Genomic DNA, 14,109 nt, shown 5'->3' on the forward strand with positions numbered 1-14,109 from the left:
TTTTTTCTTAGAGGTTTGAAATGGGTCTCTGAAGCGATTATCCTGAATTTCTTTCAATCACGTCATTTTTTTTTTTAGATCAATGCACCATTATGATTCTTTTTTTTTTTTTTGAAGATGTCATCACACCCCCCAGATCGCCAACGATTGCTGTTAAGAAGCCGCTTCTCTTCAAGCACCCTCTCCCTCCTCAGTAATTGTCAAAAATCAGCTTCTATTAGTCTGTACCAAGAACTGATCCTTGTGGGTATTCTCTATCATGAAAGCTCCAGTCCCATAAAAATTATCTCGAACTGGTACACAGGTGGTAGGTACGAGAGCACACAAGTTACTTGGATTTTCATACTTCTTCAGTTCCTGGAGCACACGTTCGCTAAGAAAAACGAGCGTTGGACGAATTTGAAATTTTAAAGTCTTCATAAGTAAAGAGTGGGTTAATTTTCAGCATCGTCTCAGAGAATCACCCATATGAGTTCCTCCAATACTGAGAGGTGCGAATTATGAATACTTGGAGGTCTGATACATGATACAATGAAAGTTTAGATACTAATAAATAACAACAATTTAATCTAAATTTTCAATCAATTAAAGGCTAATTCTTTCCTGCAAACCATCTGCCCGTCTTTCTTTTTTTAGTTCTCTTTGTCAACACATGGTCGTTCATGAAGATAAAGGTTATTGTTATTAAACAAATTTTCAAATGCTTCAAAAAACTGATTTATGGTTTGTTAACTCTGTCGAAGGAAAACTGACCTGAAACATAACAGTTGTTGTGTTCGTCTTCAATTTTCCATATCAAACAGATATTATTAGAATAAAAACAATTTGTTTTTATTTGAATATATTTTGGCATGAAGCCTAAACTAATGTCTTGATGAAGATAGTATTATGGACTTTACCAGTAAAATTCCCGTTGAAATATTTCATTACATGTTTTCCTTTTTGAATGGTGATGAAATTTTTCCTTGCCTTGGTGTTAGTAAAAGATGGAGACAAATTGTAAACACTGATAGTATTTGGAGACCACTTTGTTCGAAAGTTAGAATTTTTGACCCTTTTCCAGATACAGCAGGTGATCTATTACATTTTAAAAGTCAATTTAAGAGGAAGCAAATATTTTATATTGATACTAATGATTTTTTGTAGATATTCTACCACTGTGTTCTTGGGCAAGAGCATATTTTCTTTGCCGATGTGTACCAATGTACAATTGGCGTTATGGTATCTTCCAGTCATTAAGCATTCAAAGAGAAGAAAGCGAATATTTTCGGGATGCTTGGGATGGCCATTATGCTGCTGTATTCTATTATACATTAGGAACAATAAATTTATACAGTATTTATGAGAAAATCCAACTAATCCAAATAATTAAGGTTCCCTTACCAAAGAAGGAATCATATGATAATGCTTCTATTTCGATGAATGATCCATATATTGTGGCTGCACGATTTAATGTGGCAGTTGTTTTTAAGAGGGATTCTATGTATTCTTTGTATAAAGTCATTAGTGTTACTGACACCTTTGTTTTTGGAAATTTTTTAAAAAACCGTAATGTAAAGCTTGGTTCAGAAATTGCTTGGGAATGCTTATGGATGAAAGCAGATACTGTTAAAGATACATTTTTAGTTGATTTGAAGAATGACAGAACACAATTCATTCCTGGAAAACCACATTTTGCTTTTCATGATGATATCAAATTAGTGGTAGCATGGACAAAATCCTCTGTAAAAGTTTTAAATACAAGAGGTGATGTCCAATTATCATTAGGACGCAATAAAATCCGAGGTCTTGATTTTGACCCAAAGTTCCTTGTATTGAAGGTGGAAGACGATATTGAGATTATTAATATAAAAACGGGTGATAGTATAACAATGATAACTAATCCAGAAAAAGAGAAGATTGAATTTGAATTATCAAATTTTCTATTTTTCTTAGAGGGAAAAAAGAAGAGTGTATTGAGTGCTATTTCTCCACTAGATGGGAAAAAAATTTGGTCAGTTGGGGGTCTTAAAGGAAGACCTTCAGATCTGAGAATGATTGGTTCTAAATATATTTTTGTAGTTCCTTCATATTCTACCCGGAATTACTGTCTTTTTGATCGTAAGGGAACATTTATCAGGGAGAATCATCTGCCTGATGGCTATGATGAATACCCTAGTCCACTTTTTGGTGAAACATTACCATTCCTTGTAATTACAAATGAAGAAAATTTTAATATAGTTTCTTTCATGTAGGTATATAATGTTTTGTTGAGAGTGATTTTAAATAAATACATTATGTCTTTTTAAAAAGAGTTACTTTAATTTACAGTGTAAGATCTAATGGGTATTGAATAGTGTGTGTTTCGTTTGAAATTATGGATGTTATTTTAAATTATTTCACATGAAAAATAGTCTCTATGCGAAGAAGTGAAAGTAGTAAAAAAATAAAATCATTGGACGAGTTTATTCATTGACTCTCAGAGATGTTTTACGAATTGTGTAATAAAAGGTAGACCCTTCGATTATGGTGTAATTACTTCAAGAAACAATTTAAGTTCAAAACTTGAAGTGTGATGGAAGATGATTTTATTGAGGAAAACAAATTTAGCAGAACTCTAGGCAAAATGCTATGATGAGGTTCTCCTACCTACTTACCAAAGTGGTAGTGGCTAGATTTATATCTTTGAACCACTGAGACAAACTGTCAAGGTAGGGATCAAACCCACACTCTTCTGAACTGGGCACTCAGGGGCACATGCTTCAACCTGCCATCATGGTATCATAGCCTTTTTGTATACTACAATATTTCCGATTCTGTTCTTGGAAAGAGGGAATTTGGTTAAGATGTCATGCTCCACATGGTTTTGTAAACTGGTTTATGGCAAAGATTCTAAAGTTAATGCTATTTCTTAGGAATTCACTGAAGGACTACAACAAGTATAAGTACAGAAGAACTTATAATATGATACTCAATCCTGGAGACCCTAGGAGAGGCCTAAGCCTCTAAGACATGTCTGGTTTATGGAATACTAAAAAAATCCAGCTAACTGAGGACCCTGGTTGGTACCTTTAGCTGAAGCATCCGCATTATAATAATTCTAATAGGCAGAAATAAAACAAAAAACAATAAAGGATCGTTGAAGAGACTTGTCTGTCTAACATTGTTTTCTGTCTATTATTTGATAACAATATTCTTCTATGAATATGAGCATTGTTGCACTGGCATTGACATATTTTATTAATTAAAAGTGATCCGGACATTAGCCTTTTTGTAACTTTATTATGTCTTTTACAGTTTCAGGCTACATTGAGCTGACCAATGTTAAACCCTAAGAAGCCAATGGTTATCATGGACCTATCAAGTTTAACATTTTAAAAAAGAACTACTTAATTTAATTGATTTAATTTTTAATTCTACTGAGCGAAAAATTCTTACTTTTAAATGAAGATTTTATGGATTATTTCATTTCCTCTGGAAGTTTTATACATTTTTCAGTTTTTCCTTGTTTTTTAGCTACAGTAATTTGATGATGAATATTCAAATACTGAGGAATATTGAAATAAGCTTTTTGTTGTAACAGAATTGTTATGAATTTATAGTTTTTTTTAATTAATTCTCTATTTAGTCAAAGAAGCTGTTCTGATATTATGAAGATTAGAAATATTTTTAACTTTAGCATTTAAGTACAGAGAGTTGCTCAATGGAAATTTTAGTAGTTTATGGTTAAACTGCCTCATATGTTCACCCATCAGATCTGTGTTTATTAACTTTTTAGGTATCTGTTCATTACCAAGCCCTTCAACATCGTATGCTCATATTTTTTGCCACAATGCTATTACTTGAATTATATTTACCAAGTGTAGTTCTTACAATTTTCTGTTGTGTACTTTTATAAATTACTTCATTTTCAAATAAGTGTTAAAGTGTTGTTTCTTCTTTAATGTAAGAGGCCACATTTCCCATGAATTACATTCTTTAGCTTTCACAATTTCACAGAAAATGCAAGCTTAACAATTTAAAAATAAAAAGATAGCAATCATTTCCTTTCTTTATTTCGTTGTCAAATTCATTTTTCCTAGACCATAAACCTCTATACCTACTCAATTGTATTTCCTGCCATTTCTATATCACCAAAATTTTGCCATTTAAGGAAAATAAAATAAGATGAAAATGATTTCAAAACAAAAAGCATGGTGTAGGAAAAAACAATCTCAGTTATTTACAAAAAACATGTTTAAGCCTTTTCAGTTATTTTAACTTTTATAGAAGTACTTCCATTCGCTTCCTGATCCTTATGGTTTTCTTTGTCTTGAGGTATCCTCGTTTTTCCTGTTTTGGATAAATATTACATTTTAGCTTTAGTAATTTGGCTGGTTTACCTGGGCAGGGTCAGAAGAAACATTTTTAGAAAGAAAATCTTTGTCTAATGCATAACTCTTGACCTTATTTCTAAAAAAAAAATATGCAAATTTCTAATAAAACTAAAAATATATTGCAAAAATACTCAATAAATTTATTGAATTTAATTAGTTTTTTAGGACTTTAAACTTCATGGTTTTTATGTGGTATTATAATTTCTACAGAATAAAATAGCTTTAGAATCTGGATTTTGACAATTAATAGTTTTATAACAATCTTATAAATAAATTTCAGAACCTAACTGATCGAAAAATTATAACTAAGGTTGTATTTAGTCATTCTTTGTATGATATAATAGAAATATTTTTTTCTTTTAAAAATCTGTATATTGTACTTGTCTCACTGCCATTTGTCTCCTGCCATTTACAAATGTAATGAAGAAGACTGGAGCAAATATTGTTATACTCTTCAAAAATATTTAAATAGCAGCAAAAATTAAGTAGAGGTAATATTTTTTTTTTAAATTCATTTGATTTATGTTAACTATGAGTCATTTTAATCATTAAAAATTTCAGAACAAGCTGAACATATTTCAGTAAAATATTCAAATATTTTGGATTTAGATTAATAATTTAATTTAATATGCTACTGTTACTATTGGCATAATAAAAGAATACTGAACTGAAAATAATTGTATTTTTCCATATGCACCCTTTCATCAATATATTTTTTTTAGCTTAAAGACCTTGAAGATTTTTATCTGACCCTACATCTTCCTCAACCTTTGTCCATCTTAGGAGGTAGATTTCCACCTTATTTTACAGTGTTCAGAAGTGTCCTTTATCATGTCCATCCATCTAAGTTTTGGCCTCCTTCTTGATCTGGGTCATACAACTGAGGCAGTTATAAATTACTTTTACTAATCCTTTTCACCTCCCTCCTTCCATCATATCATATCTTCCACCCCTTGGGGTGGATGTGGATATGGATGCAACCAAGGATGGTAATGAGGAACATGATAAAGTTGGTAAATCTTATTTTGAAGAAGACAGTGTATTTTACTTCAATAAACAATAATCCTCTGTACAGACTCTGTTGGCTTTTCAAGTGTCTATTTGAATTTTACCAACAACCCTCCAGCTTCACTGATGAACTCTTGGCATTGTTTGCATTCTGCTCTGCTTGCTTGTTTTTTTATTAGAAGAACCAAACACTGCTATACCACTGCAAAGACTTCAGCACAAAATCAAGTGTTTAACTAAATGTGAAAAATGTATAAAAAACAATTTAATCTAGGTAGATAAATGTTATAATAATGAACAAAAGTTTTTCTCTAATTAAACCCACAAATGACAATAATTATATGGATATGATTTAAGAATATATATAGTTTATTAATTTACATAAAATACCTTACTCAAAGTGCTATGTTCCATATCTGCATATGCAGGACCTAATACTGCAATAAGTCATAATTATTTTATTATTTACTATTTTGTAACAATGAAGAATGGAGAATCAAAAGAGTCCTTAAAAATTCCTATGGTGGAAGTATGATTTTTAGGAAGAGAAAGGGATAAATTTGGATGTTCTAATGAAATATTAGTTTTGGTTCTAGTGATGGATTTTTCTGGAGTACTCTTTTGAATCTAATGGAAATTAAAACATTATGAAATAAAAACCTTTAAAAAAGGATATAATTTGTTTCACATGAAAATTAAAAGATTTCTATTATTAATTACAATTTTTTTTTCAAAATTTAACCTATAACTTGAAAACTAAGGATTTGTCGCAAATAACCGTCTATAAAAAATTAACTTAGACAATTTTCTAGAAATGCGTATATTACATTATATTTTCGGTTAATCTGTATTAATAAAAATAATCCAGACATCGAAGATTGAAATAGAGCGTTTTCAGGAAGAAATTAGAGAAGTTTTTTCCACCTTGATTTACTAAGTTTTTTTGGTATGCTGATTCCGAATTTAAGGTTTAATAGCTTAATAGTCGGCGAGTTTACAAATAAAATGGTGGTTAAGCAAATATGCTCTCTCTGAAGGGCTGGATATTATGCGTGTATGGGAACAATGACCTTGGCATGTCACTGGCTGGAAGTACGAATAGATTAAAGAATAACAAGTAGCCATTAACTATGACCGGGTGAACTTAAGAGCGAGTAAATTAAAAGATCGGGTGAAAGAAAAAAGAAAGAGTGAATCAGTTCATTTAGTTCCGAGGAGTGGGGGGCTCTACTTGGTTGGTGAGATAGCAAAAGAACTGTAGTTCACTAAAAATAAGACCGTTCTCAACAGCTCCTTGAGTTGAACTCGTTCATTCATGGCCTACCCTACTCTAGAATGCAGTTGAGATTAAGGATTGACTAGGAAGGAGTAAAATGAAGAGGGTGAGCTACCTGAAAGAGTAAAGCCAATAAGTTGGATCTTACGGACACCGTAAATATCACAGAGAAGGAGTAGGGACCTATTATTTGCCTTCTCCCTCAATTTACTCAATTACAGTTTTTGAATTTCTTCATTAAAGCTTAATTATTCATACTGGAAGAGTATTGATGATTGACCGTGTGTATAGATGAATGAAATATGGTCCGGGTGCGGTGACCGCACCCGGACCATATTCCATTCATTAATTATTCATAAGTTTCTCAAGAATGGCTCAATGGATTATCATTGTTGATGAACCAAATTACCAAAATCTTTATATTCATTTCAAATTTGCTATTAAATGATTTTTCAGATAGTAACATGAACAGTGGAAATTCCTATTTACCTCAAGTTAACCTGGGCACAGGGGCGTGGTTATCCTCCCTGTTTTTTTGTTAATCTTCCATCTGGAGGAGGGTGGGAGTATGCCATTCTCTCAGATAAACGTTCTGTTAGCTGTTAGTGGTGGTTAGGAGGTTGTATAACACTGTAACCTTCTAGTCTCATGGTTTTTGTTTATTTTGAGTTAACTTGACAAAATGTTACTCAAACAGCTTCTTGCTGGTAGGAAGAGATCTGATTTTGTGATTATCAAAGGTATTGATCAGGTTTTTATTTTAATGACTCCATTTTAGTATTGAATGAATAAAACAGGTTTAGTTTGAATGAGAATATAAATAGATTGGTTTTTATGAAGTAGATTAGGAATGATATAATAAAATGTTGCTGTTGTCATGAATTTCAATTTAAAATACAAGGACGGAATAACAATAACATTTGAAGAGCAAACACTGAGGCCATGGTAGCCAAGAATGTTGGATTCAGAAGTGGTTTTGGTTTGATTCCAACCTGGACAGTTTGACTTTGATTTCATGGCAGACTCATGGAATAAATGTTTACCTAACTACTCTGCCTAAAACATGTTAGTAACCTGTAGCATAACTGTGCAGTGTGGTTGAAATGGCCTAATAAGGAGAAATAAAAAAATATCATTAGGGACTGTGGTTATTAGGGTTGGTGTTGATCAAGAATCTTATAGTTTTTTGGTCCTTTTTTAGTTTCTAAACTAGCCTTTATGCAAATCAGGAACCCTTTTATGTAAGGTTTTGCCACACTGGTTATGGAACCTAGCACAATCATACTCCACACATCTTTGAGTTGCATTTAATTTAACTTGAATTCCAGTAGTCTCACATCATCTTTAAGATGACTTAGTGCTAGTGGCAGGCATTTTGGAGTGTTGTTAGTGCTTTAATTTTGTGTACCCCATCTCCTGTTATCCTCCTTACCTAATCCTGCATTACATTTTCTCAAAAAGAAAAGAAAAATGTAAACATACTACTAAGTTCAAAAATATAGGCAGTATTTATGCTTAGGTGTATATTAATCGTTAAATAGGGCAAGTGTTTGTAGTTGAGAAAAAACTATTAAGTTAATTAATTTCCCTAGTTCAAACAAGTATTATTTGTAATCAAATTATTAAAAACATTTTGTATTATTTGTAATTAAATACAGACCTACATTTATTCCATATTCAATTTTGAACCAGGGATCTAATATCTAATATATTATGTTACTTACTTCCCAAGTTTTTGCTTATTTTTTTTTTCTTGCAATTTTTCATAAAATACTGTTATATTTTATTAATTTTACCTAATATCTATATTATTTAAAGCAATCTTGTGACTATTATTAGTTTTAATACAAAAGACATATCTGATCAAATACTTTTGTGCCACAAAGGGGTGCAACTATTGTATTGCGCTGCTTTGTAAGAAAGCAATATCTTGAAAGTGGTCATTTTCGAAATGTTTTCATTAGTCATTTTAATTAGTTAAACTTGTTCTTTATTGTGAAACTGTTAAAAATACAGTAAATCCAATAATTTTCTTATCTTAAAATTAAGTAGAAGGGAAGATCAAGATCATCTTCCCTTCCCCTTTATACGCCACAACCCCTGATGAAGATCTGAAACTCAGGTCGAAACGTCGGCATAAAATAAATAAATATGGTTTTGTTTATTTATGTTGTTCTTTGCTGACCGCACCCCCCGACAAACTTCTTCAAGAGTTAAAATTAAGTATATTAAATTATAGCAACTGGTTTACAAATTAGAAATGCAATAATGTGTTACTGATTAGTAAAAGTACCGTAACCATATACATTTACTGTATAATTACTTAGCAAATGCCAATTATTAATTTTTCACCGTCATTTTTTTTTCATATTATTGTATTCATTGTATTTCTTGCTTATAAAATTTGGATATAGCGTTTAGTATATAATGAATAGAAGATTTTAAGTTACATTTACACGTAGAACTTATTTTTTTTCTTCTTTTCTTTATAGATAACGTAGATTTCAATGGTTTAGCAATTTTGAAGAGTTTTATTGAGGAAGGAAAAGGGAGAAATGTTCCAATTCACCTAATATTGAGTGAATATGAACTAACTAATTTTGATTTAAGCCAAAATATTGTAATTCACAAGTATTTTCCTGATCCCTGGAGGTTACTTTCCATAAATGGTGATGTATTACAGGACTTAGCTCTTGAAAATAAATTTTAAAACTTATTAATTTTATGAACTCTGTATTTTAGATGACCAAAAAAATTTTGAATTGATGGTGGACAAAATTTTAAACCAAAGCAAGCTTTTAGGAGCCCCTGTTTTAATTTTGATTGACTCAATAGCAAGCATTTTGAACTATGTGGATATACATGTTTTATGTAATTGCATTCGAAAATTAACTACCTCAAATAATAAAGGTAATAAGAAGTTTTTTAAAATTATATTTAAAATATTTCTAATAACTAGTGTTTCAACGTAAATTATAAAAAATTGTCTGATCTTAAAATCCTCGAGACTTATAGAAAAAGATTATAGGTCTTCAAACAATTGTGATTAATTGTCAGATTCCATCACATTAAATTTTTTTTCATGTTTTCATTAGATATTCCTGTTGCTCAGGTTGTTACTATTTTACATTCAGAACTTATTCCTGAAGACTCAAAAGAATTTAAGCATTTAAATTATATCGCTACTACTCAAATCAATTTAATATTAGACCATGATAGAAGACCTATGCTAGATGTGACTTACCGGCACTTGAATGGGAAAGTTCAAAAAGAGGTAATTAATTTTAAAACCTTCAACTAATATTATGCATGTATTACTATTTAGGTTATACTTTGAGTTTACCAGTTTTTGAATTGCAAACAATATTGAAACTGTAAAGAATATTTTTTTGTATTTGATGATGTTTTAATCAAATAGGATTTTGGCTTGCTGAATCAAATTCTGCCATCACTTTAGGCTTAAAAAAATCTAATTTAAACAATTTTGATATGTATTCGATTAAAAAATAGTAAAATATTAATCTTTGTATTTTTTTTTTTTAATCTGCTTTAGGAAAGAAGGAGGATTTTGGTGGAAGAACCATGTTATTATTTTACAAGTTAGATATATAAAATAAAGGTGATTCAGGGTGTTTTATTTTTTGTCTCAGCTCCCCGGGCCTGGAATAAAGGATCAATTTATTTTTTTTAATTTAGATCATCTTTTAATTTTAATCACCTAAAATTTTAAACAAAATCAGTGAGGACACATTTTACATGCCCCTTGTTAGTAACTCTTTATTTTGAATTAACATTGAAATTTTTCAAATTACAGTCCCAAGAAGTTGATTAGCAGGTATCTTTGAATATATTATTCTTTTCCCTTTTTTCATGTGTACATTTCTTATAGATATCTTGCTGCAATTATAACACTAATAAAGAACTTCAGTATGAAATAAGAAAAGATCCTCCGAAGAATAAAAAGCCAGAAAGTGATGGTATTTTAGTCAAAACCACTTTTAAATTAACATTGGAAGAAAAAGAGAAAGAATCCAGAAGCCAAGTTGTACTTCCATATACTAAGTAGTTCTCATAATAAAGTCTTTCTGGATTAAAATGTATTTAAATATGTCCTTTAAAAATGTTAATTATCTTTTTAGGACAAGCATTACATCAGTTAAAGGTCGAATTTTCTACGAACCAGATGCCAATGATGATTGGGATGATGAAGACCCTGATGATGATCTTGAAATATAATTATATCAGGGCAAGTTTTGGTTATAAATTCTATTCATTTATTAATACACTCTTATTCACTGAGTGTGATTAAGTACAGTGTTATTTTTATTGTTTTTGTTTATGTTGTTTGAAAAATAATTGTATGTAAATAAGATTATAATTTTGTATGAAGTTTCTTCTAATTACAAATTCATAAATTATTATTTCTATCTTATAGACGTCCTTATTTCTACCTTACAAACATCATTATTTTTATCTTATTAATGTTTGGGAATAAACTCACTTAGAATTGAGTAAGTTTATTTTATTTTTACGTTTTGTACAAAGCTTGGTGGATCAGAAGGTTTGTTTTTTAATCCCAAAAGGAATGGATACCTAAAAGTTTATCTGGAGACTCTCCGGTAAAACCAAAATTAAAAGTTTTACTTATGGTTTTTTAAAGTACAACATATTTATGCTAATACTACTACATTATTTCTTGGTATTTACAATAAGAAATCAATATTTTCCTAATTTAAAAAAAAGATCTGTTGGTCACATTCATATTTGTAAATCACCAAAGATTTATTTCTTGGAGGACCGACAAAATGAATCTCAACCTTCTCACTTAAGCTAGAAGGGGTTGGTTACCTGTCATTACTATCCTAATTGGAGCACATAAGGACGCTAATATAAATAAATAAAATCACAGAAGACCTCATGGTACTTCTCAGGTACAAAAAGTACCTCTACAAAAAGTGGTTGAACATCTAGTATAATGTAAAATTTTTAAAACTATGTGGTTTCAGGCATCAGTAACTGATATTTTCCTATTATGTTATCATAAAACAAAGTAGAAATGTATTTTAAGGATTCTTTTAAACATCATTTTATTTTTCATGATAGGAATGCTCTGTCTTATAGGATTTCTCTAAGTTCCTAAACTGTTCAATTCCTCTCATTTAATAAGTTACCACCTGGCACATGTCATTTTGTCTTTAAGGTCTTTTAAATTTGTTTCTTTTAGTGTAATTTCTCAATTTTAACAAAAGTTTAATAATGTTTTGAAATTGTGTATTTGAGTAAAACTAAAAGATATACTTAGAAAAATTGCATTTTGAAGAAATTCGTTTAATAGTTTAATTGAATTTGAAAATAGAAAACATAGAAATGAACTAAAATTAATAATATATCCAAACAAAAATTTATTATGAAACTTTCTGAAATATATGGTTAATCAGCTGCATCCACAATGAACAATATTAATAAGAATTCTACCAGTTTGAACTCATTTCTTGTTTCTTTAAGTCATTAGTGTACTGAAAGATCAAGATAATTGTGTTTTACATTTTTAAATAATTTTTCTGGATAGGACCGATAGATTGTGGTCTCAATTAGTGAAAAAGTAAGAAATTGCATTCTTTTTTCTATAATTATTCCTTCAACAGAAACTGGTCTAAAAAAATTCTAATGATCTGATGAGTTTTTGGATTTTCTTAGAAATCACATGTAAATTATGATTATTTCCATATAAATATTAATGGTTATATTCCTATTATAATTCAGTTTTAATTTTTTCCTGTTATCTGAAATAATTTATAGTCATGATTAGTTGAAAATTTATTAGCCCTGAGTACGATTGTCAAAGATTTGTGGGTGTTTGTTTAAGATATTGATTTCTGACAACAGATTGTGTGGTATTAGCTGGTAGTTATCTTTTGGTAGGTGTTTGTTGTATCCAGTTCATGAGCTAAAACTTACTGCATAATAGCTGTCTTGTAAGTAGTTAGTATTTGCAACTATGATTCGAATTTTATTCATCGTCTACACCTGGGCTTCACTGTCACGTGCAATTAGTCTTGGTCCAGAATACGAGCTTATGAGATCATCTAGTAAAAGTGATGAAGCGTTTGCTAATGTTATTTCTGAAATCAATCAGTATATTAAAGATAAAAAGATTGATGTTCACAAACTCAGGGATTTTACATTCACCACACCGTTTGCCTCTTTGAACTTTTCTAATGGACAAATGAGAGACTTTTCCTCAATTGAACTTCATAAATCTTCAATTTTACCCCAAAGTGATCGCGTAATGTATTGGACCCTAGGAATTGGTTTGGAACAGTTCTCTTTGAAATATGACTTCAAATCAAAATTGTTCAAAATCTTCGAACATTCTGGTAATCTGACAATGACAGTTCCGAAAAACAATATTCTTTTAAGTGGTACCATAGATGTGCTGTCATCAAAATGTTCAACAACTCTTGAAATTGTAACTTTTATGAACTTTCCTGATGTTGTTGTTAACGTGGAACCTTTGAGTATAAAAAACTTTTTTTTAAAGCAAATTGTTGGATTTGCTGTAAATCATTATAAGCTTCTTCTCAATCCTGCGATAAACAGCTATCTCAAAGACTTCATCCTGGATATGGTTCCTCTTTCAAAAATTAATGAAATTCTGTGTAAACATTTAAATAAATTTAATAGTGACTAAAATTAGATAACAATTAGTGTTGTTAGTATGTAATCCTCATATTTATCGTAATTAAAAAAATGTATTTTATTTTAATAAAGTTAGCTTTTTGTTATGTACAACATCATATCTATTATTGGACATATTGCTATTGTTGACTATTTCTTACATAAATTTTATTTTGTGATTCATTGTCGTTTATCAATTTCTAAACCTTATCATTATTAGTGTTAGGGATGTCATTTCTAAAAGGAGAGCTAAGTGCCATTTTCTCCTTAGTTGAATTATTTTTTTAAAATTTATCACAGGTCCTGGTTTTATCATTTTTATTAAAAAATGGCAAAAATTATTTCTTATAATGATTATATATAAATAAACAATCAAAAATGAAGTAACATTTATTATTTATTAATAATAAAGTTGAAGTCACTTATTTATTTTGTAAAGAGACCATTAAGATTAAGCATGAAAAGCTTTATAAATTAGTATGTGGTTTTCTTATTTAAAGATATCAATTTATGGTATTTCTAGATTTCCTTGGGTTATTTAGTAGACTGCTTACTTCAACCTTTTATTTTTTATTAATTTTACATCTAGAATAAAATATTTCTTCGAATGTTTTAAACTATCCATCCATCTTCAGTTGCTGATTCTAAAAATGATTACAAAGTGCTGTTTATTGTTATGTATGATTTTTTTTTATATTTAAACTTTAGTGATCTAAAAAAATAGTAAAAATTCATCTTCTTTACAATGAACTTTTTTAGTATTGATAATTTTGCAAACATTTTTTCATTATT

The 14,109-nt window shown here is 29.7% G+C and overlaps 2 protein-coding genes across 2 annotated transcripts; both read left to right on the forward strand.

Moving 5' to 3' along the window:
* The first annotated feature begins 660 nt into the window (after positions 1–660).
* On the forward strand, positions 661–4,998 carry LOC106685694 (uncharacterized). The gene is made up of 2 exons (XM_014428506.2): positions 661–1,072; positions 1,147–4,998. Exons 1-2 carry the CDS (start codon positions 889–891, stop codon positions 2,232–2,234), a joined length of 1,272 nt encoding a protein of 423 aa, XP_014283992.1. The 5' UTR covers positions 661–888; the 3' UTR covers positions 2,235–4,998.
* A 2,221-nt stretch (positions 4,999–7,219) lies between these two features.
* On the forward strand, positions 7,220–11,066 carry Elp5 (Elongator complex protein 5). The gene is made up of 6 exons (XM_014428492.3): positions 7,220–7,379; positions 9,132–9,308; positions 9,382–9,549; positions 9,735–9,913; positions 10,529–10,701; positions 10,779–11,066. Exons 1-6 carry the CDS (start codon positions 7,322–7,324, stop codon positions 10,873–10,875), a joined length of 852 nt encoding a protein of 283 aa, XP_014283978.1. The 5' UTR covers positions 7,220–7,321; the 3' UTR covers positions 10,876–11,066.
* Positions 11,067–14,109: the final 3,043 nt, after the last annotated feature.

Source organism: Halyomorpha halys, unplaced genomic scaffold (assembly GCF_000696795.3).
Source record: "Halyomorpha halys isolate HHAL.00 unplaced genomic scaffold, Hhal_1.1 Scaffold725.1, whole genome shotgun sequence".
Lineage (NCBI taxonomy): Eukaryota > Metazoa > Arthropoda > Insecta > Hemiptera > Pentatomidae > Halyomorpha > Halyomorpha halys.

What these genes read in the sequence shown, in the direction of transcription:
- LOC106685694 (XM_014428506.2), top strand. Translation starts at nt 889, where the DNA reads ATGGACTTTACCAGTAAAATTCCCGTTGAAATATTTCATTACATGTTT. An exon ending in CCCTTTTCCAGATACAGCAG is followed by an intron (nt 1,073 to 1,146) that starts GTGATCTATTAC and finishes GATTTTTTGTAG; the next exon opens with ATATTCTACCACTGTGTTCT.
- Elp5 (XM_014428492.3), top strand. Translation starts at nt 7,322, where the DNA reads ATGTTACTCAAACAGCTTCTTGCTGGTAGGAAGAGATCTGATTTTGTG. An exon ending in TGATTTTGTGATTATCAAAG is followed by an intron (nt 7,380 to 9,131) that starts GTATTGATCAGG and finishes TTTTCTTTATAG; the next exon opens with ATAACGTAGATTTCAATGGT. An exon ending in AACTACCTCAAATAATAAAG is followed by an intron (nt 9,550 to 9,734) that starts GTAATAAGAAGT and finishes TGTTTTCATTAG; the next exon opens with ATATTCCTGTTGCTCAGGTT.